Raw genomic sequence first — 26,491 nt, 5'->3', positions numbered from 1 at the left:
AAATAAAAATATATATATATATATATATATATATGTTTTTTGGAGGCCTCGCCAGCCTATGAGATAAATTACAACCAAAAATACTTCCGAAATCTTGAGAAAACCAAGAAGAAACAGGAAGGGGGCTAAAAGGATACCCTTGTCGCATTGACTCGAGCATGAGAAAGCCTCCCCTATGTGTCCCTCTATAAGCGCCTGGCTAGAGCTGCCTAAATAAAGAGCAACAATCCCCCACACCCATGAGTTCGAGAAGCCCAACCTCCACATTGCTTTTTGAGAAAGCTCACTGTCACCAATTGGTATTTCTCCCAAGAAATAAAGAAGAGTCTTTATCAGATTGACTATGGTCAAAGAAAACTGACTTTGGTTCACTAGAATAAGTTTTTACTTTTGCTTTGCATTGGTAAAAGAGAACTGTGGGGACGCTCACAAGGGACTAGGATTACTCCAAGAACTAGGAATGCATTTCGATAACCTTTAAAGGGTTAAAGTGTTCGAGTTTGTGTAGGACTTGGAAGAGTGCTAAAAGGCTCAAAAAGCTGGAGCAAGTGGGAAAAAGCAGGTCCCACAAGGCAAAAAGCACCCGGGAGATGGTGCCATTAACGAAGACCCCACGAGGTTCTAGAAAAGGCTTAAAAAGTGGCTCCACGATGGGCAAAAAGCAATTAAGTCTATTTTTATAAAAAGTAGGTATTTAAAAGCAGGTCTAGCTTTTTGCTAGCCCAAGTCTATAAAAGAAGGGCCTCAGGGCTCCTAGATCATTCCTCGACTATGCTCTTTTCAGAGCCAATTGTACAAAGTATTATTCTATTGCAATAAAGACCTTCGGGGAGTCCAGCCCTTATTTCTGCGCCCTAGTGTTGCGCGTGCTGCGCCTCCTCTCCCGTTGTTCTAGCGTGAAGAATCTTTCAGATAAGTGCTGCAATTCTGATTTTCAGATTTCAGTTTGTGTTCACCAGTTTCTATCGCAAAGTTCTTGTAAAATATTGCAAAAATATTGCGGGGAAGTAGCAATCTATGTTCTTTCTCTCCCTCTCTCAGTTCGTGACACGTCCCAGCACTCCTGAAACCTCTGATCTGCAAGCAAACACAAGAACACACACACAACGTGAGAAACTGAGCAGGCTGCTCACCACCCAACCATGACATCTACGGGATATGATCCCGAATCAGAAGATGTCCCCTCCGAGCCACGAGCTGGGCTACTGGCACGAACTCCCATCCAAATCCAAACCAGCCTGGTGTCCCATACCACCAGGTGGCGCTATGAAGCCTGGGATCTGCTACTGGGCCTTGGGCTACGCTATAATGCAGGCGCGCTTCCGCGACTCAATCCAGGATTAGACCTAGCACCTGGGAACGAAACTTGCTCCCATCGGCTCCCTGAGAACTGAACCCCTGGGCCCCTTTTATAGACTCGGGCCCCAAGCGCCAAAAATAGTGAAGACCTCTAACTGGTTCGTACCCTTGCCACTCAACCCGAGAATCAAGCCTGCCTAGCTCTAAGCCTCCCCAGGCTACCTGAGCTAGTCGTGTGTACCCAGTACACGTCAGATACTAATCCGTGTACATGACATACTTCCCCTCCTCTAAGAACTCACTCCTGAGTTCGCTAAAAAACCCGGAAATGTTCTTTGGAGGTTTTGTAATGTCTCCCATGTTGCATCCTCTCTTTCAGTCTACTAACATGAAAGACTCGATGTACTTTAACATCAGGAGGCAATTCTAGTCGGTATGCAACTGGTCCAATTCTTTTAATGACCTTGAACGGACCACAGTATCGGGGGGATAATTTCGGAGCCAAACCAGTACTTAGGCTCTTGGATTCCTTGGGAATTCGCAAATATACCATCGTTCCTTCAGAGAACTCTCTAGGTGAACGATGTCTATTAGCATAAAATCTGTCCCGATCTTGGGCACTTCTAATAGACTCCTTGGCAAACTGCAACATTTCCTGCATGTCTAGCAAGAAGTTCTTTGCAGCATCATTTTGAATCCCTTTTAACCCAACCATAACTGGTGACTTAGGTTGAAACCCGTACATAAGCATAAAAGGACTGTAACCAATACTCGAATGCTTCGCACTGTTGTAAGCAAATTCTATCATAGGTAGATAATCTTCCCATGAAGACTGTCTCTTAGATACATATGCCCGAAGCATATCTTCAACCAACTGGTTAACCTTCTCTGTACTGCCATCGGATTGTGCATGATCTGAGGAACTCATAGAGTAGTTTCTAACTTCTCAAAAACAAGTGTCCAAAAGTTACTTGTAAACTTTGAGTCCCTGTCACTGACTATGTCAGATGGCAAACCATACAACTTAAACAAGTGGTCCACAAACTCGTGAGCCAGCTGAACAGCTGAAATAGTTGTTCTAGTAGGTAAGAATCTAGCCATTTTTGTCAGACGGTCGACTATGATCCAAATGGAGTCATGACCCTTGCGCGTTCGAGGCAAACCAGTAATAAAATCCATGGAAATACTTTCCCATTTATTACCTGGAATCTGTAATGGCAGTAATAAACCCGCACTTCTAAGGTGTTCTGCCTTAGTAACCTGACAAACCTGGCAACCTACTACATAGTTCTCAATAAATGCACGCATCTTAGGCCAATAAAAGGTATGCTTCACAAGAGACAGAGTCCGATGTATACCCGGATGTCCAGCACTATGAGCATCATGACACTCCCAGAGAATCTTGGATCTAAGTTCCAGAACATCTGGCACACAAATCTTTCCATTCCGGAACAGCAAGCCGTTCCTAATCATCCACTGACCTCCCGCCGCCTATACCGTAGGTGGCACAATCCCTGTGTCCTGGTCAACTATGGAGCTCCCATAATGGACTCTTTGCCAATAAGAACTGAAATGACTATCAGTTGCGTAAAGCCCTCTCAAGGATTGAAATAGGTTTGAGGATATTTCCGTAAATGACATAGCATTTACAAACTTGACTTGACTTAAGGCATCCGCCACACTATTCAACGAACCCTTTCGATAACATATTTCAAAATCAAAATCTTGCATTAATTCTGCCCATCTAGCTTTCCGTCCCCTTAATTCAGATCCCTCACACACATACTTAATTGACTGATGATCAGTCAATACAAGAAACTTCGAACCATACAAGTAGTGTCTCCAAACCTTAAGGGCATACACTACAGCATAAAGTTCCTTTTCTAGTGTGGGCCAACGATATTGGGTGTCGTCTAGCTTCTTACTCTCGAAAGCTACAGGTCTGTCCTGTTGGAATAGAGCTGCCCCAGTCGCAAAATCACTCGCATCGGCCTCTAAAACATAAGGCCGGGTAGGATCGGGTAATGCAAGAACGGGTGCTTCCTTGATAGAAAACTTCAAGGTTTCAAAAGCCTTGTTCAATGCATCATTCCAAGAGATCGGCTGGGTAGACCTGCGTCCACGACCCTTCAATATGTTTGTCAGGGGTGCCGTGATATGTGAATAATCACACACAAACTTCCGTAGAAATACCATAAATCCTAGGAAAGAACGAAGTTGTTTCACAGTCTGAGAGATAGGCCATTCTAAAACCTTCTGGATACAATCCAGATCAATGCTAATACCTTCAGAAGAAATCTTGTGCCCTAAGTAAATGATCTCCTTCATAAAGAAGTCACATTTACTCATCTTGGCATAGAGCTTATGCTGTCTTAGAATAACTAAGACAATCCGGAGGTGTCCTATGTGATCCTCAAGCGTTCGGCTATATACCAAGATGTCATCTAAGAACACTACAACGAATTTGCCCAGAAAAATCTCGGAACAAATCGTTCATCATTTGCTGGAAGGTAGCAGGAGCAATGGTCAAACCAAAAAGTAATACAAGAAACTCATAGTGGCCATATCTAGTTCGGAATGCGGTTCTATCTATGTGTTTAGCATAGATACGGATTTGGTGATAACCCATATGCAAATCAATCTTAGTGAAATACTTCGCTCCGGCCAAACGGTCTATCAGATCATCAGAACGAGGTAGAGGGCATCGATTCTTAATTGTCACTTTATTCAATCGTTTATAATCTATACACATTCTCCATGTAGAATCTTTCTTCTTCCTTAAGAGAACAGGTGCTCCCCGAGGTGATTTACTTGGGCGAATATAGCCCATATTCAGGTAATCCTGTAGCTGTGAAGCTAGCTCATCCTCCTCAAGATGGCTCATCCTATAAGGTGGTATACTAATAGGTTGAGCCCCAGGGACTAAGTCTATGCGATGATCTACTGCCCGTTCTGAAGGTAAACCTTCCGGCAGTTGAGCAGGGAATACATCCTTGAAACTATCTAACAACATTCTCAATTCACGGTGTTCAAACACACTTAAATCATTCTTGTTATTTACACAGACAACAAATGAAGAAAGCGGAATCAAAACACACTGATAGACATCATAATGAGAAGTGTTTAATATATTCCAAAGCTGCATCGCAGATACAATAGGCCCCTAAGAAGAGGGAATTTTATCACACTGAATACAAAATTGGGTGTCCTTATCCACAAAAGAAAGGGTATGCTCCGTCCATCCAATCCGAATATTGTGGGTTTTAAACCACTCTATTCCGATTAACAAGTCCACATGCTCCAAGTGCATAACATAGCACGTAAGAGCCCCTGTGTATGCTTGAATCCGGATAGAAAGCACTTCAATCTTGTGATCCCAAAACTGCTTCCCAGCTGGAAGCTGCACCTCATAGGTGTGATCGCTAGGTATCGTGGACAGCCCCATCTTCCGCACAAATTTGTAATTGACAAAGTTATGAGAGCTACCCGGGTCAAAGAGAATGTGAACTCTTTGGTCCCTAACTTCTCCATAAACTCGAAAAAGATCATGGGAACCAAATAACAAAGTATTGAAAGTGCAATTACAAGAAAGTGCGCAGGTAATGACATTTACAGAAATACCTGTCATCGAAACTTGGTTCGCTCCCTTAGCTTTGGTACCCGGACTCGCTTGGAGCTTTGGTGCCAGCGCTTGCTTTTGATTCTTGCGCTTTGGACACTCATTCTTGGTGTGGCCCCGCTCCTCCCAGTAGAAGCAACGTCCTTCCTTCTTAAGCTTCAAGGTACGAAGGAAACAGGCTCGACCATTCTTTGCCTGAGTCAAGTGTTTCTTGGAGGCGTTATCTATAGTCTTCGTCTCCCCGGTACCAGTCGTAGACTGGAAGAACTTCCATTTGTTCTTCCTACTCGTGTCGGAAACTGTAGTTGCCTTTGCACTGGCCATGGTATCATCATAAATACGCGCGTAATTCATGGCCTCTTGCAACGTTGTACATTTGTTGTTCTTGATCTGCAACTTGTATGAATCTGGCAAACCATCCACAAAGAAACCTAACAAGGTCACTGGATCCATCTTTGTGGCCCTGGTTTGCAGATCTCGAAACCTTTGAAGATAAACTTCAAACGTCAAGTTCAGCTTAGACATATCGAGGGCTTTAAGCTTGCCTACGATATCATAGCCGTCCTCCTTCTTCAGGCACTCCTTCCTGAAGACCCCTTCGAAATCTATCCATGTTACCAGCTTAGGTTGGAGTTCCTTCCACCATAGCAAAGCCTTTCCTGACTTGAAGCCGGCCGCAAGATGTATTTTCTTTTCATCTGGGTACGGGTGGAACTGAAAGTGTACTTGCCACTTATGCAACCAAGTGTCAACAACCTCCTTGGTTCGAGACTTCTGATCTCCGTGAAAAGGGTCTGGAGTTATGTTCGGACCTAACACTGAAGCCATGGCATCCACATGCGTGAGTGCCTGCACAGTGCTAGTCAGAAGTGTGAGAGTAGACTGAATCCCTTGGAGTTGCTGTGTCAACCCCGTTTGATTCGCATTAACCTGCTCAAATTTTCATCTAGAGCAGTGGTGAATTCACTGAAAGCTTTCTTCGTAATCAAATCATCGTAAAGACCCTGGTCTTCCTCAGCAAGGTAGTCCAAATCCTGATCTCCCATGGCAAACTCAGGATTTACAGAATCAGCCATGTTTGAAATCTGATCTGAAAAGAGTAGCAAACTGAGAGAAATAACTGGGGGAATCGAAGCTGGAAGGAGAGTGGAGCAGAGAAAAACCGTCCCAAGAGGAGGTGACGAAAGAAGAGGAGCTGGCCGAAAAGAAGATGCTGGAAGCTGACGATCAGCTGGCGTAGGTGAACCCGGAGTCTCCCTTTTTGCTGGTTCCGTTGCAGGCTGCAGTGTACGGAAGTCTGCTGCAGGCCGTACTATACGGAAGTCTGCCGCAGGCTGTACGGAATCTGACGCAGGCTGTACGGAGTCTGACGTAGGCTGTGGCCGTTCCTAGATGGCGAAATCTGGTAGAAGCATAAGGAGGTCTTCTTGCGCACTCTAGCTTAGGCTGTGGCTGAGCTTGGGATCCTGCCAGGCTATAAAGGAGATGGTGCAGCTAATCTAGGAAGCTATGCTTTCTAGAAACGCTCACCCTCCCAATCTTGGAGGGTTGGTGCCTTTTTTTAGCATCCAACCCCTCCTAACTTTGGAGGGTTCCTGCCTGGCCGAATTCCTCTCCAGCCTAAGGCGCACCTCTCAGCCTCTCCTACCTACGTCACCTACCTCTGCGCAGCCCTGACCAGCATACAGAATCCCCTCACCTACCAATCAGCTCTTCTCACGCCTCACCTCCATTCATCTCCACTCTCACCTAGCTACACCTCAACCCTCTCTCACTTTTCCCTTCAGTAATTTCGAAATCATGACTCTCCTTCTTCCTACCTTTTCCTTAGATCCTAACCACTTCCCATAACCCATAAACCAACAAGATCTTGCAGCAGCAAATTTCGAAATTAGGGCATACCTGGAGGAAGAAATCGTCCAAAATTTTCGCATTAGAAGTTCCTACCTCAGGAGTTGGCTCTGATACCAACTGACACGTTCCAACACTCCTGAAACCTCTGATCTGCAAGCAAACACAAGAACACACACACAACGTGAGAAACTGAGCAGGCTGCTCACCACCCAACCATGACATCTACTGGATATGATCCCAAATCAGGAGATGTCCCCTCCGAGCCACGAGCTGAGCTACTGGCACGAACTCCCATCCAAATCCAAACCAGCATGGTGTCCCATACCACTAGGTGGCGTTGTGAAGCCTGGGATCTGCTACTGGGCCCTCGGCTGCGCTATGATGCAGGCGCACGTCCGCGACTCAATCCAGGATCAGACCTAGCACCTGGGAACGAAACTTGCTCCCATCGGCTCCCTGAGAACTGAACCCCTGCGCCCCTTTTAAGTCTCGGACCCCAAGCGCCAAAAATAGCGAAGACCTCTAACTGGTTCATACCCTTGCCACTCAACCCGAGAATCAAGCCTGCCTAGCTCTAAGCCTCCCCCGGCTACCTGAGCTAGTCTTGTGTACCCAGTACACGTCAGATACTAATCCGTGCACATGACAGTTCGTTTTGATTCCCAGAAGAAACCTGTCGCTCCTCCTTGTCAGATGAAGCTATTAATTGCTGTTTTTCCCTGTTATATATGAAATTCAAAATTAATCTTGGTGATTATCTGTTGCGAACCAGCAATGATTCGTTTTTGGGGTTTCAAGGCTGATTACCAGATCGTTTTTAGAGTTTTTGGTTCGGTTTCACTCAGTCCACCCTGCTGTACACCACCTCCATTGCCTCCTAAAATGTGTAGATGTTGCCCAAGATGCTGCTCTCCTAAATAAAAAAGTATGGATGTTGTGGATTATGTTGGGGTAATGTGGACGGAGCCTCAAGGTCTAGACCTGAGGTAAGATCTTGTAGGCTATGTCCAAAAATCTGATCGAGCACCACTCGTAGATGTCAACTCAATTCTCCATTCCGCAATCAAGCATATCCAACCTCAGGCTAGCAAATATGGAAGCAACTCCGAGCTGGAAAGCTAAGCGCAAGGGAATGCTAATGTGCTCCCAAAAGCAGCCAAAGAACATCGAGGACAACCCAAACCTCCCCTAGGCATTCTGCACAAGGAGAGCCTTGAGGGTTTGCAAGAGGATCTTATCCGTGAAGGAATTCCTCAAATTGTGCCATGACGTCTAGGGTGACACGGGCTTAGAACTCCACCGAGCTTTCAACACCTCCAAAGTCTACTCCTCTACTCGAAAGCTGCCAATTAAAGGAAGTATCATCTCTACAACACCTTGCAAGTCTAAGTGCAGCTAGCCTCTCTCGTCTCTCAACAGTTGGAGCTGACACCCTTCCTGTTGGTTTGAAAGAACTGATGTTTCATCTCCTTGATGTACTCATCTCACGCTAGAGGATTGGTAAGAGTACTCTCATGCCGGATCTCCAACACCTATAGCTCTTAGCTTGATGTTGCCGTATCTTGCCAATTACTAAGAGGCCAGCTCACGCTCCCTAAGTCACCCAATGGATGCTATGTTAGAAACATGGTAGAGAAGTAGAAGTAGAATTTATTAACGTCCACAGGGGGCCAAAAATGACCAATGGGACCATCTCAATACAAAGTAAAGAAAGTCTCCTCAAAAAGAGAGGTCAGGAATCTATGAGTTCCTGACGACATGTAAAAAGACGGGTGACAAAAGATCCCAACACTGTCGGAGAGGCAGTAGAATTGATGTCAACTGAGCGGAGTCCTCCAATATCTGCTGATAGTCCTCCCTGATATGTGCATATCAAGGGCACTGTGAAGCTACATGTGCCTCCGTCTCAACTGACTACAAGTCGCAGAGAGTACAAACTCTAGCGTGTCTGGGCTGATGCATCCAAGCTCCCTTCTCTATAGCAAGCGTATGAGATCTGGTGCGAAACCTGGCTATACTTCTGCGATAGAGAAGGGGAATAGGTGTGCTAATGTAGGGCTGAGCAAAGGCCTCCATGGACATGTATGTAGACCAACATGAAGGGTTTATGTTGTCTTGATAATACTCCAGCTTTGTCCTCTTTTCATTTGTCAACCAGTGGGTCTGCAAAGTGCTTAGTAGGGACGTTTAAAATTCTTGCATGGTGACCTTTCCAAACGGCATGGTCAAGTATGCATCTACTTTCCATCGGCTGAACCATTTCCTTATGTCTGTTGCCCACCTTGTACAAATGATCTTACTTTTGTGATTCTTTTGAAGCTTTGTGCTGGCAGTCCATGCTCTATAAGGTAGTCTATCTAGTGGCATTTGCTGCACCTCTAGCAAATATTGCATAACTCTCATCAATGCATGAAATTCGATCGGCCTCCTACCTGTTTCCAATAGAAGCACTGAGTATGGGGTAGTGGGTTTGACACCAAGGTGCCTGCGTAGAAATGCTATTTGCATTTTTTCAATCTCATTCCATGTAGATGCTAAAATACTTGCCTCCCCATACTTCCACTCCATATAACACTGTCTGCACTACATATGCATCAAACAATACATTTTGAATTTTCCAATTCCTGGTGTCAGTGTGCCTGCAGTCATTCTCAAACTGGTAGTATTTCCCCCAACCAGTATCCATCCTTCTGTGTATGCATTGCCACCATTTGTGATCCGTCGGGATGTCAATCCCCAAATACTTGAAGGCACTGACATATTCAATAATCTATCCATCAAAAGTGATCTCATGAGGATGCTCGGGCTGATTGGTACATACTGCCATCATCTTTGTTTTTCCTACATTCACTTGCAGCCAGCCTTCACTGCAAAAAGTCTTGAGCACCTTTAGTAGTTTGTGCATAGAGTCCGGGTCGCATGCAAAGAGAACCACATCATCTTCGTATGGTAACAATAGCACTGTCCATAATCCCAATTGCGATCCTTGCACCCCTTCTTCCACTACAAACTCATTGATGAGTTCTTCCAGTTGATCAATGCATATGCCAAACAAGGTAGGTGATAGAGGGCAGCCTTGTTTCACTCCCATATTGCTCTCAAAAACATCTGACATGCCCTGTGATTGCTTGAGTCAACAAAGTACTTTCTCATAGATCCGAGAAATGCCAACTCTCAAGGCCGAGGGGACTCCTATTTCTTGCATTCTTTTCCATAATCCTCCTCTCGGGACTGTGTCAAATGCTTTCTTGAAATCGACAAAGCAACAGAATAGAGTACGTCCTCTTAGTCTACTCTCATCCATGAGGGCTCTCAAGGTAATGAGGTGATCTGTTGTCCTGTGTTCCTTGTGAAAGCCTGCTTGTCCAGTAGCCCGTTTCTGGGCTTCTTCTGTTCATGAACTGATTCTCATTTCAGGCACTGTACTGAAGAGCTTGGCTAATGTGGAGCTTACCATTATAGTTCTGTAATTTGTGACTGAATTTTTGTCTCCTCCCTTATATAAAGGCTGAACCCAATTCTCTTGCCATTCCTAATGGTGTAAAGCATGTGTTAAGATGTGCGAGAGCCATGTTCTTGCTCGGTCTCCTGTCCATTTCACAAATTCAGCATGTATCTTCATGTGATCTGCAGCTTTGCCATTAGCCATCTGTTTTAACCCGACTTCAATGCCTTCAAAGGTGAAAGGATTGGTAATATGGCCACAGACTTCTGGTATCAGATGTTGTGGTTCCCTAGGGACCAGGAGAGCGCTGAGCTGACGCAAATCTGAGGCATTGCTAGGTAGATCTGGCTGATCAGAGTTTGCACGGCTGGTTCAAAGCGAGTTGAGGCAGAGCTCCAAGGAGATCTAGAGACGACTTGAGGCAGCAGTTTGGAGCAACCTCTTCTACAAGCCGAACTGAGGTGAGGTGATCAGATGTTCTGAGCAGCCTGCCCATGTTGACTTGTGGCAGCAGTTTGGGGCTGCCTGCCCATTGTGATTAGTGGTAGAGGTTCGGAGCAGAAACATGGATCGTTCCCATATCCCTCCTCTCCCTTTCCATCTCTTCTTTTCCGCATAGTAGGCTGGTTTTTGCGGCTTGCCAGGATCAGCAGCAGGGTGCGAGGATTCGAATAGTTTTATGGGATCCTCGTGTGCGAGTAAGGAGGACAAGCTCGATGGCACAAACTATGTCCATTGGAAGCTGAACATTAAGATTTGGGTTATTCACAGGGTATAGTTCAGGATTACAAAAGAAATCCCGGACGTCCCAAGAACGAGGAGAATGCCTTCTAGGAGGAGCTTAAGGAATGGGAGGAGCGTGATGCCAAAGCACATTCAGCTTTAGTAGTTGGCTGGTTTTGATCGGATACATGAGAGTGCCTTTCTCTGTATCTTTGTTGCCTTCTGAATAAAAGATAAAGAAAGACCGAAAGAGGCGCTAAATTTTAGGGCCAATCTATGTCAATATTGGCTTTGGAATTATTTTGTGTCGTGGATACTTTCTAAGTGGCTGAAAGCTAAGTATTTGCTGGTTGTTATCTGTTCACTCCCCTTTGGATTTTCTGAAGGCCAATTTCACTCCCTCCACCAAGATCCATAATGTATTCCATGTGTCCTTGCTTAAAAAGCATGTGCGAGCAGATATTCCAGTTATTGCAAAATTGTGTGAGTCCATACCAGAAAAGATGAGGGTTATGGGATATAAGTAGCCCGGTATTATTGTGTCTTGTCAAACATAATAAGGGTGTACTTTCCTATAGTGTGCGTAAGCAAGAACAGATCGAAATAAGCTGAATCCTGGATATGGATCACTTCTATGTGGCTAAAAGTTACGCAGGTGAAAATCAACCTTGTGGACAAAGATACTCATGTCAAAAATAGGCATTGAGTTGTTTCTCATGTCACAATTGACATTGAGAAGTCAAGTTGTGTACTTGACTGAGTTTTCCACCCATACCTCTCCCTCAAAGCCAAGAGAAGTTTAGGATTGGCTCTTATTATTCTAAAGTGGTAAAGGAAGAGAAAGTCTAGAATGATTTTCTGGAATCTAGCAATAGATTCACAAATCCAAGATGGATTTGTTTAGACCTTAAATGGAACCTACTAAGGTCTATAGTGATGATGATATGTCATCCAAATGGATGGTCTGCGGTGTTGGAAAGGTCACCTCCCCATCTATAAGCCCCCAAATGAGGAGAGCGTGGGGGAGGGAGACCTGGGGAAGAAGATTCCCAGAGAAAAGAGAGAGAAGGGGCTGCCACATGGGCGGCACCTCACAAGAGAAGGAGTTGTGACGGCTGCATCCGATGGAGCTGCAAGACAGGAGCAGATAGCTATGCACTCAGCAGGAGGGATCTGGCCTGGAAAAGGCAGATTTGGAGCAGCATACATGTGGGGGGGGGGGGGGGGGGGGGGGATACCATGAGTGAAGGCGCCTATAAGGAGGGTGACCGTGGGCAGGTGAAAGGCCTGCAGCAGGGTGTGGCAACAGCACAGCAGATGGCAAGGAAAGGGAGGGGCTGCAGTGGGCAGCACCCTGCCCTTTATAGGGCCAAGGAGCTGACTGATTGGCCATAAGGCCCAGCACACAGCCCCAAAATAGGGGGGCGTGGAAGGGGCCAGCCAGTCGGCTGGCACACAAAGCAAGGGGGCTGGGCCCCCACTTAAATTCAGAGGGCACACAGCCAGAAGAGCTGCCCACAGCTCAACAAATAGGGCTTGGTGGGGGTGGGTTTTATGGCAGACTGGTCGGCCAGAATAAGGCTGCCAGTCGGCCATTTCAAGGGGCCTTGGGCCCTATATATAAAGGAGGCCATTGAGCCAAACAAATGAAAATGAAAACTCATACAAACCACAAAGGGTTGAAGCAAAGGGCTCGCTAAGGCCCTTGCTGAGTGCTAAACAACAGTCTCGTACACATAACTCAAGAGCCAAACCCGGCACTGTGGTAGCTCACCGGTGGACTGCAAATCTGCGTCTGTCGGGCTCTCCTACTGTGGCAGAGGGCATGGCTTCCTCAACCTCTGTTTCAAAAGGAAGAGCAATATCAAGGGTGACACCTCGTCTAGGGTGATCTCCTCCAAGGAAGACGGAGATGGGTCGAACCACGATCGTGCGTGCCCCAATCGCTCTGCGTGTCCTACGTGGACTTTGCATCCCTCGGTCAGTTGTACTACGTCGCCCCTCGCGATCCATGCTGCTCACATATCTGCTACTTCATCATCCTCTACTCCTCTATGTATTGGAGCAGACTAGAATGCATAGAAGTCTATGACATGTCACTGTGATCGATCTACCTCAGCACCCTATGGTGCTGTCAAAGCATGCTACTGCCGTAGTAGCGTGTCTATGTCGTCACATCTCGATCCATAGAGTCCAATACAAACCTAATCATGTAAGTGGGCCAGTCGGGAGAGTGGGCCAAATCCATGCCCCTCCTGAAAGAGGCAGTGATAGCGTCCTCGGATCTCATAGTAGGCTAGGCAAACACATAGGAAATGCTCCGCTGTCTCGACTGTCTCCAGTGTGCATATGCTGCAGATCTGCTGCTCTGTAGGTATGCCTACGGCTCTCCCTACCTTGATCTCCAGTTAATTCACGAGACCCGCATCTAACCAATAGCAATCCTCAATGCATGCGATACTCTCTGTCCTCAAGGTAATGGGGTCTAATGATGAGTCCCTCCCCCGATCCTCTCAGAAAATTGTCACAGTAGAACTGGACTTTGGTGGGGAACTCTTGGTCCCCTCCCCAAGTCCCCTCCCCAAGTCCGAGATGTATACAGCTAGAGGATATCTAACCGTATGATGCAGTTAATCTCATCACGAGGGAGCGACTTAGGTGGTGCGTCCATGCTGTACTAGAAAGAGAGCAGCCGATCCATCTGGATACCATGGCTAGCAAAGCATGCGGAGACGGATGCATACCATGTCTCTGTTAGAGATCAACATCTCCTTATGTCACCTAGAGAGAGAGGGCCTTGCTTATGAGTGAGGCTAGGGTAGAGAGTGAGGGCCTGTGTCGTGGGTGTGCCCGTCCCCCGTGTGGGTAGTCTCTGGTAGGCTGGTCACCATGTGTCTGCCATGTTTGGTGTAAGGCAGCCTCCTATACGGCTGCAGGCAGTGGCAGCCTGGTCAAGGCTGAGGGGTAGGAGGACAGGCTTCCTTTAGGGCTGTCCTTGAGCTTTCTGTAGGGCAGTGTGGAGGCGGGGCAGTCAGCCTTGGTGGCTCCCCTTGTTGGTTCAGCCACCTTACAGGCTGGTCGGCCAGCCTGCCCTACCTAACTAGGGAGGGGCTGGGGGGCTATATATAGGCCCCCCCTCAGCCCTCTTTTCATCATCCAATGGAGCAACATAGCCAGCTCAGTTGAGCAGTTTTAGAGCAGCTGTGCCTGCCCTGTAGAGGAGTACTAGGGTAGAGTTGTGGAGCAGTTCATCCACTCCTCTTGTCCCTCCAATTGGCGAGGTTGCTGAGCTGTCTGATTGAGCTCTCGAGCAGCCCATTGTTTCCAAGGTTTTCCCCCAGTTGTAGTGGGGTTTTCTCCAAAGATCAATCACTCAGAGGGCAGTGGAACTAAACCTTTAATCACTTCAGCACTTATTTACAGCTCACAAAGCATATATCACAACCATTAACCATTGCATGATCACCATTTGGCATTTACCCATTTGTTCACAAACAAAACCACTGAAAAAGGGATGGAGGCTAGAATGCCCCTGCTCAACAAACATAGACAAGTGCACCCGATTGGCCCCAAACACCGTGGCGCCCCTTTCGGTAATTCTTTATATTTCACAATGAAATGATTACAAGTTGCATCTGGGAGACCTTCCCTGCAACTCAGCATGCAGCCCCAATTCACTAAGCCTTCGCAAGGCTTTCAAGCATAGAACACCATCACATAAGTGCACTTAACCCATAGGCTCAACCCAAAGGCGTTCTCTTTTCCGAGTGCAATTCCAGTGGTTGTCCAGATGCAATCACACTACACCCCAGCTGCACTCTCTTTGAGTGGTTTCCAGATGGCATTCATAGCGCTTTTCAAAGCTCCAAAATAAAATCAGCAAAGTACCCAACCAATGAATGACTCATGTAGCACTGCCTAGGCACCTCTGAGCCAAGAAAGGGGCGGCACACGAGGCCAACCAATAGCTTATGGCAAAAAGAAATTGCAGCAACAAAATCACAACTCACCGCCTTGGAAACTCGAACCAAGTCCTCAATCGCCAAGAGGACATAGTAGCCAATGCCCAATTGCATTCTCAGCCAAAGAGGAGTGCAAAGGCATGAAGAAAGAGCATTTACAAGAGCCGACCAGCAAGAATTCCACTGAAAAATGCGAAAAGAAGCACTTCTGTCGGGAAGAAATGGGAGTTCTTGGGCTTAAAAGAAGCGTGCTTCAGAGAGGAATGCATTGAGAAGGTTTTGGAGAGGTTTCATCGCCAGAAAGTCCTCCAAAACTGAGAAAAACCAGTCAACCAGCGCGTGGGACCACTCGAAATTCAACAGAAAGCTGTAGCTTTGCAAGAGGAGAGGCCCAGGAGGCGGTAGAAGCAAAAAGGTCCAGAAAAAGCCACTTTTGCAGATTCGACCAGCAAAAGAAGTGCTCAGCTCTACCCATTCTACCAAACGCACGGAGGGAAAAGCATATCACTACGAAGGGGAGGCAGAGGGGAAGCCATCGGGCCAAACGGAAGTCGAGGAATCCAAACGGGTGAGGAGTTATGAAGAAAAACGAAACTCAGCTGAAGGAGGCTGAAAAACCAATCCAAAATCTCAACAAAGGGAGAAGATGAGAGAGAAAACCACACATGTGAAGTTTAGAAGGCCCAGGAAGGTCCAAGAATGGCAAAGGAGCATGTAGAAGGCACTAGAGCCACCTGGAACTCTAGGGGGGCCACTAAAGGTACATGGCCCTCTAGGGGGCCCATTAAAAATGCCACATCACCATTTCCCAACAACCACTCTTTTAATTCCTTGGAATGCCTTTGGGCCTAGGGATTAATTACGCTTATGTGCTAGGCACCATGCTGCGTTTAATTACACATTATTAAGCCCATGCTTGGACTTTTAAAACCAAAGTTGTCACGGTCTTGTACTACTTTAAAGTACTTAGAATTTCACGTCCCCGTGACAAATCATTTGCAGTTCTTCCATGCATTTCTCTCTTTTTCAGTGTCGTGTATGTGTGAGGTGTGATGTCTCTCTCTCTCTTCCATTCATTTCCGTTGCACTTCTCACATGGTATCACAGCCACGGTTGGCTTGAGACCCGAGGAGCAGAGGGAGTGTTGAGCCAACACACAAAAAGGAGGATTAGGGTGTTGTGTTGAATATTGATGAGATCATTCCAGATTCACAGATGGTTACTACCACTTTGAATTCTCTTCCTGAGTCTTATCTTGGTTTTCACACCGCATTGAACTTGTCTTTTAGGGGGGGTGGCAACCCTCTCACCTTTCATGAGTTGATAGAGCTTTTGTTGCAGGAAGAGCAAACACGGAAAAATATGGCCACACGTGCGGGTGAACATGCCATGTTTTCCAAGTTCAAGCCAAGGGCAAAAGGGAAGCAGCATACAAATCAGCCTGCAAATCAATCTAAGGCTGATTCTAGACAGCCTTCACAAAAGGCTAAGAGTGATGCAGAGAAGCCCAAGAAAAAAGGGGAGATGTCATTACTGCAAAAAGCCAAGTCATTACACTGATGAATGCTGGAAAAGGCTTGCCAAGGAGAAGAAGAAAGATTTTGGTATGGTTGTCTCGGATACATCAGCCTCTCATGCACATGAAGGTGATGCTACAGCCAATTTGGTGGAAGAGGAATATGCCTTTTGATTTGCAGTCATGATAGTAGTGTGGCTTATAGGGGCGATGTGCAAAAGAGCAAGTACAAGAGTCGAGGGAGATTAGCCGTCACGTCAACTAGATTAGATAGAATGAAGAGTACATAGTACTTGAAGGTAGACCCTAGGACTAAGTGTCCTAGGTGTCACATAGGACTAAATGTCCTATGTGGCATAAAAGGCACTAAAACACTAAGTGCCTATAACTATGCCTACAAGGCACATACCTGGGCCCATAGGGCATCACTAGAACCAGGAGAAGATGGCCTACAAACCCCCCTCCATGGTATGGGCTGAAGTATTCTGGAAACGTCTCACAATACCTGGTATTTTCTGGTCATGGTGGCGCATGTTCATCCAGAAGGATATAGCCACCTATGAATGTACAAGGTATGTCAGATCATGTAACAAAGGGAACCAAGTGTAAAGCCTGTCTGAAGACTTCGAACTTGGGACGAGGAAGTGCCTTTGTAAACATATCTGCTATGTTGTCCTCTGTGGGAACGTAGGACAACTCTATGTCTCCTGCTGACAACCGTTCTCGAGCATAATGATAGTGAACTTCAATGTGCTTGGTACACGCATGAAACACTGGATTACGCGCAATGGCCAAAGCACTATGGCTGTCAGTGTAGACCATAGTGGAGGATGTCTGGCGAATACTAATATCTGTAAGTAACTGTCGAAGCCAGACACACTCTACTGCAGCAGTGAAGGCTGCCCTGTACTCAGCCTCACAGCTAGATGTGGCAACTCTTGGTTGCTTCTTGCTGAGCCAAGAGATACATGAACTGCCAAGCAAAAAACAATTGCTGGTATGTGACACTCTGGTGTCGATACAACCTGCCCAATCACTATCCGTGTAAGCATGCATGGTAAGTGAACCCTGATCACCATAGAAGAGGGCTAAATCCTGAGTGCCTCTGAGATATCTGAAGACTCTCTTCACTGCCTGCCAATGCTGTGAACTGGGCATGTGCATGAACATGCTGAGCTGAGATACTGCATACTGTAAGTCAGGTCTGGTGTGACATAAGTAAATGAGACATCCAACAGCCTGCTGGTAAAGAGTGATATCACATGGTGGGCTCCCATCATGAGCTGAAAATTTGAAGCCAAGGTCCACTAGAGTAGAGATTGGCTTGCAATCCTCGAACTGAAAACGATCAAGGAGCTGTCCAATATACTTGGACTGTGACATCATGATACCCCCCTCAACATGAGCAAACTGAATGCCCAAATAATAGTGTATCTGTCCCATGTCTAACATTTCAAAAGCCTGCTGCAAATCAGCCTTGAAAGCTGCAATATGCTGAGTATCTGGGCCCGTGATTAGCATATCATCCACATATAAAATCAGCACTAAAAAATCAGATCCACTCCCACGGACATAAAGAGTGGGCTCTGTGGGGCTATTCTAAAAACCAAGGGATAGTAAGTGTGCATGAATTTGGGCATACCATGCCTTGGGTGCCTGCTTCAAACCATAAAGGGCTTTTCTAAGCCGGCATACCTTGTTTTCAAAATTAACAACCTCAAAGCCAGAAGGTTGTGTCACATAAACTTCTTCTTGCAGATCCCCACGAAGAAAAGCAGTCTTGATGTCAAGCTGGTGCACTTGCCAATGGTGATGGGCTGCAATGGCAATGACACATCTAATAGTAGTAATCCTGGATGTGGGAGCAAAGGTCTCCTCAAAGTCAATGCCTTGTTGTTGGGCATACCCTTTTGCAACAAGACGGGCTTTGTGTCGATCTATACTGCCATCAGATTTCCTTTTTAATTTGTAGACCCACCAGGTACCAATGGCATGCTTGCCGGGAGGGAGATCTACTAATTCCCCTGTGTCATTTTTGGCAATGGATTGTAACTCAGCTCTCATTGCATCCATCCACTCTTTGCTGTCAAAAGCATCTTTATGGCACAAAGGCTCTTCATTGCAAGCTGTAGCAAGGAGTGCAAACTCAAGAAAGTGACCATGCATCTGTCTATTCCCTGATCTTGTCCGGGCAGCAAAAGGTTGATCTTGTTTGCTGTCCCTCAATGTATCAAGAAGCCATCTGGGAACTTGCCTTTGCTGTCTATTGGCAGCTCTTTCTTCAATCACTGCATCATGAATAGTGGGATCATTTTGTGCTGGAAGAGAAACCTGCAAATCAGCATGGCGTACTGGCTGATCATTGCTTGTTGGAGGGCCTGCAGGAGGCTCATGTTGCTGGTCAAAGTCCCCCTCAGAGGAAGGCAGAGGTAACCAAGAGTCAAAGGCATCAAACATGTCAACTTCTACCTTAGCTTTGCAGTCCACAAGAGGAGAAGCCGAATGTTCAGCAAAGATTACATCTCTACTAACAATGATCTTCCCAGTATTTGGTTGGTATAACCTATACCCTCTGCTCTCCTGGCTGTAACCAATAAATATGCATTTGATTGCCTTGTCATCAAGCTTATGTCTCAGCTGAGATGGTACATGAACATATGCAAGAGACCCAAAAACTCTCATGTGTGAAAGTGAAGGCTTCCTGCCTTTCCATGCTTCATAAGGTGTAACAGTCTTCAATGCCCTTGTAGGTGATCTATTCAGCACATAGTTGGCACACATCACTGCATCAAGCCAAAATTTATTGGGCAAGGACTTGGCCTTAAGCATGCATTTGGCCATCTCCATAGTGGACCTGTTCTTCCTTTCAAGAACAGGATAATGCTGAGGAGTGTAAGGAGTAGAGCATGAGTGAACAATGCCCCGTGAAGACAAAAATGCATCAAACTCCTTTGACATATACTCTCTCCCCCTATCTGTGTTGAGGGTGACAAGCTTGCATCCTGATTCATTCTCAACCATATTCAGCCACCTCTGAAAGCATGAGAACACTTCAGATTCGGCTTTTAAAGCATATACCCAACAATATCTTGTGAAGTCATCAATGAGAGTCATGAAATATTTGTACCCCCCAATGGCATTTGTCCTCATTGGGCCACAGACATCACTGTGCACTAGCTGCAATTTCCTTTGTGAGAGTTTTGGACAATTCTTTTGAAAAGGAAACCGATGCATCTTACCCAAAAGACAACCCTCACACACGTTTGAAAATTGTGTGAATTTGAGGTACATCATTTGCCATGTCCTGTGACTGTAACTTGGCAAGAGCTCTATAATTGAGATGACCCATTCTCTCATGCCAAAGATGAGTTTCAGCAAGCTGTGAATCTGAAATAGCAAATGCTTCAATAGAGAGTGCAGATGAGTGATCATCAAGGTGATGAAGCCCCTTTTTCAAAGTGCCAGTGAGAACTATGGCATTGTCATCACGAAGATCATATACCAGGCATCTGTATCCATCAAAAATCACTCTGAAACCAGAAGTGGCAATTGCTGAAATTGAAATCAAGTTGACTTCTATTCCAAGCACGAAAAGAACATAAGTCAAAGTGACAGGATGGCTTGAAATTGATGTGAGCTGCACATCTCCAATTCCTTTTACAACATAGGAGGCATTATTAGCACATGTGACAGTTCCCCCACGAGGTGCATTAGCTAAGGAATGAAACAACTGTCTGCAAGATGTGACGTGCTTGGAAGCACCACTATCAAAATACCAAGACTGAGCATCATTAGCAGTAAAGAATGCATCAACTTGGGAGGGATCAAAGGAGCAATGGACAGCCCATGCCCAATCATCTTGGAGAGCATGTGCATGTGAGGCATATGCTGGCTCGTGGGATTCAATTGCATGTGAGGCATTAACTCTAAATCTTGCTTTCTTTTTCTCCGAAGCAATGCGCTTCCTGCATTCTGAAATTTCATGCCCAGGCTTGCGACAATAGTTGCATCTTTTCTTCGACTTCTCTGCTGTATTTTTAGATGCATTGGAGGAATTGCCACTGTTAGGCCCATATTTAGGCTTGCCCGCTGGCTTGGAAGCCTTGCCTCTTCCTGTCTGTTGTGAAGCAAATGCATGATCAGGAAAAATAGCTTGTCTATTAGCTCGACTTTGCTCTTTCTGCAAAAAAGCAAAGTGACTAGCTGATCAAAAGAGTAGTGGTCTGGATTATCCATGGCCACTAATCGAAGGGTTGTAGCAAACCCTTGATATATATCTGGCAGTCCATTCAATGTGGTACTGACAAGCTGAGAATTTGGCACCACCTCATCAATATTGGCAAGTTGTTCCATGAGGTCCTTGACCTTTGTCAGGTATGCATCCATAGAGTCACCTTCATTCATACTGACTTCCTGCAATTGCCTTCTTAAATATGCAACACGTGCCTCATTGTGAATCTGATAAAGAGAAGCCAATTTGTCCCAAGCATCCTTTCCTGTCCTGCAAGACCGGACGTGTGGAATAATGATTCTCTTGCATGACAAAGCAATACAGGAATGTGCATTTGCATCTCTTGCATCTTGATTGTTCCTGAGTTGGAGGAGCAGCAGCAAGGGTGCTAGAGGATAAGGCATCAGGAGGAGTACCCTCTGCAGAGGGACCAGCAGTAAGGGCAGCCACTATAGCATTGGCTGGCCTTAGATCAATCCCAGAAACAATATTCCAAAAATGCCTTGCAACAGGAATATGTTTCATGAGATAAGACCACATCGGATAGTTGGTGCCATCCAACTTATCATCTTCACGAAGAATGCCAAATAGATCATGATTGTTGCGAGCCATTGCAAATGGGATACCCTGAAAAGAAGAGACCTGTAAACACAAAAGCCTCAAGGCTATCATTGCAAAGAGCTGGCTGTCCAAAAATGACAGCAAATGTCTGCGAGTTAATGTTCTGCAAATTTCCAGCCCAAATCAAGGGGCAAATGCAAATTTACCCAAATGTGACTGTGTCACGCAATGTTCATTGCAAAAAACAGCAAATCTGGCAAAAGCCCCAAATTTAATGAGGGCATATACGCCAAAAAGAGGGCAAATACAGAAAAGCCCCAAACTGAGATTTTGCAAATGTGACCCAATGTATTGCAATCTGACCCAATGTCCTACAAATGTGACTCAATGTCCTGCAATCTGACCCACTGTACTACAATCTAAACAAGGAATTGCAAACCAAATCCCAAAACTCCAATGTTCTTGCAAGAAATTGCAACCAAAGGAGGTGAAAAGAATTGAAAACCCTAAAACGGAACAGTTGTGCAAGTACAGCTGTACAACGCAAGTACGACGTAGGTAGCTGTACAACGCAAGTACGACGTAGGTACAATGCAGTAACGATTGTACAAAGCTTGGAGCAGGTACAAGCTGCACAGTCAGCACTACATGTATACAAGTACGGAATATCACTGTAGGAGCGAGTATCTTGTACAGAACAGTTGCTGTGCACGTACACGTAGGTACGACACTGGTACAACGTAGTAACGATTGTACGGAGCATGTACTTTGCATATACACTTGTACGGAAAAGGTATGATGCACGTCGCAAGTACAGCGTACGGAGCAAGTACTTCACAAGTACGTACGAATAAAACGGGCAACTAGTAGAACACGTACGGGATCTGACGCGTGATCCGTACGTTTCTGTACGAACGTCCGTACAGTCGTACGGATTGTACGGAAGGGGGTGCAGGGAGCAATGAAGGTCCGGGGACAAGAAGCAGGTCCAACCTGCTGGGCTCTGATACCACTATAGGGGCGATGTGCAAAACAGCCAGTACAGGAGTCGAGGGAGATTAGCCGTCACATCAACTAGATTAGATAGAATGAAGAGTACATAGTACTTGAAGGTAGACCCTAGGACTAAGTGTCCTAGGTGTCACATAGGACTGAATGTCCTATGTGGCATAAAGGCACTAAAACACTAAGTGCCTATAACTATGCCTACAAGGCACATACTAGGGCCCATAGGGCATCACTAGAACCGGGAGAAGATGGCCTACATGGCTGTCCCTAATGTTACAACCACTTTTGAGGAGGATGATTATGCTTTTTGACTTGCAATCATGACCCTTCTAAGGATGCATGCACTTTCAAAGTCAATGAGACATTATATAATTGGTATTTTGATAGCCGTGCCACCAAACCTATCACTCCCAAGAAGTGTTTGTTTGATTCTCTGCATCCACCACCCGCTGGAAAAAGGTTGTCTTGTGCAAGTGATTCTTCTTATTCCGTACATGGTATTGGTGAGATTGTGCTTACAGCCACAAATGACACAAATTTCAGAATTCATAATGTGCTTTATGTGCCTGGAATCAAGAAAAATTTGCTTTCTGTGTCCTCTCCCAATAAAAGAGGATTTCAGGTTGTCTTTGAGGAAAATTGCTGATGTCCCAGCAACGGAACCATGAAATAGGCCTTCAATAAATAAAAGGGCAGTAAAACTAACAAGTAACCAATCAACACTGTTATTCAGCAAAAGTATTACCAACAGATTTGGAGCTAGACTGCCCCAGCACCAAGACAAAGACACAAATTGGCCCCAAACCTTGGCACTCCTTTCGGTATTTCTTTAATTAAGTGAGAGGTCCTGAAATCCAGGCTACATAAACGATGCATTCCTTCTTACAACTAGAGCATTCCACATCCCAATGGGCATCCACATACCCTGTATAGCCCTTACTGTTCACCGCTCACTAAACCTAGCAAGGGTCTCAATAATAGTCCAATTGAGAGTACCCTCTACATCAAGAAGGATGGGGGGGATATTTTGGTCATCATTCTTTATCTGCTGCTCACAGGGTCAAATGAGAAAAAATAGCAAATTTCAAGGCTGAGTTGAGAGCTACTTTTGACATGTCAGATTTGGGCATGCTTCGTTTTTATTTCGGGATTCAGTTCATACAAGAGAGAAGTGGCATCATTATGTCTCAATCCAAGTATGTGCACAAGCTTTTGGATCGGTTCAAGATGCAAGATTGCAACTACAACCACTCCCATGGAGCCAGGGCTGAAGCTTACCATGCATCGTGAAGGTGAACCGGTTGATGCCACATTATAGCCGGGTTATTGGATGCCTCATTTACTTATGCAATACTCGGCCTAACATTCAATTTGCAGTTTTACAAGTGAGCAGATATATGCACAACCCGAAGACTTCGCATTGGCAGGCTGTAAAACGCATTTTCTGCTACTTGCAAGGAACTAAGTCTTATGGCTTGATGTTTCCTAAGGGGGGTGACTTGCAAATGCGTGCTTACCGTGACTCCGATTGGGCTGGAGATTACGATACAAGGAAGTCCACAAGTGGTGGCAATTGTTTCTTTTTGGGTCATTCTTGCATTTCTTGGTTGAGCAAGAAACAAACTACTGTGGCTACCTCCTCATGTGAAGCTAAGTACCGAGCAGCTTTCACAGCAACAGTTGAGTGTGTTTGGCTGCGCCGTTTATTTGTTGATCTTCATCTCTCATTGGAGGGTCCTTCTCCAATTCTCACTGACAGTCAAAGTGCTATAGCAATGGCCAAGAATCCTGTGTTTCATGCTCGCACAAAGCACATTGAGGTTCACTATCATTATGTCACAGAGAAGTTGCATGCAGGGGAGATCAGTATGATCTATGTGTCCACACATGACAATGTTGCCGACATATTCACCAAAGCACTTCCACGTGCGAAGTTTGAGGCATTTCGCAGTGCCTTGAACTTATCTCCTTTTGGTAATTAATCATTTCGTTGTACATCATCACATTAGCACTGCAAGGGGGTGTTAGAATTATAGCCATAATTCATGGCAGTGACCAAATATGACTAATAAGGCCCATTTCCCTCATTAGAGGTTTTTTCCCCTAACTACAGTTAGTGGGTTGGTTAGGTTTTGTCACATATGCAAAACCCCCAATCTTGTATTGTTTCTTATCTCTTTCAATACAATGTTTTGCTGCTCTCACTTCGTTCAAGCCCTCTCTTGCTCTCATTTTTTCCTACACATGCTCGTCAAGTGATGTTGTGGGCTGCCTCTACACCTCTGCCACGCTCCACTAGATGGTGGACTGAACTGCTCCACTTGATGCACTACTGGAAGAACTGCTCTAGCTCTAGAAGATGCTCTAACAAGGAGTGAGGGGGGGCCTACATATAGCCGCAGCATGCAGGCCGACTCACTGCCCCTACGTGGGCTGACTCCAGCTCATAGGGCTGGACACAGCCCTATAAAAGGACACCTTTGGGACCGACCCCCTGCAGCATATGGGCTGGCCAAGCCAGGTGGGCCGCCCCACCTAAAGGGCTGCCTACTGCCCTATAAGGAGGGCTCAAGCCCCCCAGCTCATGGCCAGCAAGGTGGCCGACCTGTAGGTCGGCCCACCCTCTGGTCCACAGCCCAAACAAGAGGCCCATAAGAGGCACCTAAGAGCAGCAAACTGAGGCATACCTGCCCACACAGCCCTGCACCCCTCCTGGGAACCTCCATGGCCTACTTGGCAACACACGAGGCACTCGAAAGCCATACTAACCTACTCTCACGGGGGGCGGGCAGACCCACAACAAAGGCCCTCACTCTTGACCCTAGCCTCACTCACTGAGCGGGCACACCCACAATCAAGGCCCTCTTTCTCTAAGGTGACATCAGAAGATGTGGACCTGCAACAATAGATACTAGAGATATCAATCCACTTTCTTTATAGGCACATTTAATAGTAGCATGCAAAACTAGCAGATAGCAATTATATATTGCAAGATCTTCTGCTATAGAAGCTAGCTGCAACTTGTCTAGCATCAATGGTCTTCCATGGTAGAAACTAACTGCATATGCAAATCTAGGTAACTCGCAAACAGCCCAAAAAGGAGAGAAATCTTTAAGCTCATGTCAAATGGTCCCCTATGAATTCTTAAGAAATTATGCATAGAGGGTCTCGTTACTAACAACACTACGGAATTGGCCCTCTTCATTTCAGGCAAAATTGGCCCGATTTGTATTGCAGGCTCAGGGTTTCTACATTAAGAGACGGACCTGATATGCAGAGCTGGCCGTAGGGATGAACACATTATGTAGACAATGATATCACGTTCCGAAAACAAAAGAGCCAGGTACCCTCGGTACCCTCGCGTGCGTTCATTTAGAAGCACTCGTAACACTCGGTTTTCCTCTTTCTGTAAGGGAAAAAATGATGAATCTAAGGTCCCGAAAAACAAACGTTGATGAGTACTACAATTAGTTGACAAAAGTCGCTTCCTGCATTCAATTTTGCTGGTCTTAGAATAGAGAAACATGAGATGTGATCTGGGTCGCTGTCACTGTATGGCACACGATGAAATGAGACACAGGAAAAATGTACGAAACAAACTCCGGTCGGATCACGATAGTAAACAAGCACGTAGAAAAGGACTGCACATACCGCGAGGACGTCGTCGGTATAGCTACCCATGAATTCCGAGAGCTTAGTCATGACAGCCTTTCGGAGCAAAGAAGCGCCGACGCTACTGACATCGAGGGAGAAGGTAACCCCGCTGTCAGGGACAGAAGCCATGGCTGGTACTGCAATAAATTTAGGGTTTTAACACGAATTCCTGAATGCTGATGGAGAGGTTGCCTTAGACGGGAAGGGGGACCTGCAGGCCATCGAAGCCTGCAGTTCGAGAGGAAACCATGGCTCCCGAGAATGATTGAAGGGGTCGCGCACACAGGGTGAATCAAGAGGGCTTTAGCATATAAACTAACAGTTTGACCTATGATATTTTTCCCCTCCTAAAAATGCTATCTAAAGGGGGAAAGATGATGGTGATGGCCCGGGCCCCTCTTAAAGATTTCATTGGTCAATATTAATGGGTTAAAATCTTGGAGGCCTATGACATTGTGAAAATCAAGCAGACCATTTTGAAATTTATATTGTGCCTCTTGTGCAAAGTCTAGAAGTAATAAAGTCTTTGAATCTAGGACACCCTCAAAATCAAAGATAGCCCATTTTGAAATTTTACAGTTTGAATAGTCGAAACTCCAGTGCGTTAAGCGTGGATACA

General features: G+C 45.8%; 1 protein-coding gene across 2 annotated transcripts in view; it reads right to left on the bottom strand.

Annotated features, from left to right (window-relative positions):
* The window catches only part of LOC147889956 (RNA binding (RRM/RBD/RNP motifs) family protein), a 36,726-nt gene extending 10,512 nt beyond the window's left edge, over positions 1–26,214 (bottom strand). For both annotated transcript variants that reach the window (XM_087390489.1, XM_087390490.1), the window contains exon 1: positions 25,870–26,214. In XM_087390489.1, the coding sequence (XP_087246615.1) occupies positions 25,870–26,001 (132 nt within the window). In that variant the 5' untranslated portion in view covers positions 26,002–26,214. The remainder of the gene's footprint in view (positions 1–25,869) is intronic.
* Between the last annotated feature and the right edge of the window lie 277 nt (positions 26,215–26,491).

This window comes from Dipteris shenzhenensis, chromosome 19 (assembly GCF_047967505.1).
Source record: "Dipteris shenzhenensis isolate YYH24624 ecotype China chromosome 19, Dip_SZ_1.0, whole genome shotgun sequence".
NCBI lineage: Eukaryota > Viridiplantae > Streptophyta > Polypodiopsida > Gleicheniales > Dipteridaceae > Dipteris > Dipteris shenzhenensis.
Note: the sequence above shows the minus strand (reverse complement) of the source record. Positions and strands in the feature narration are given on the sequence as shown.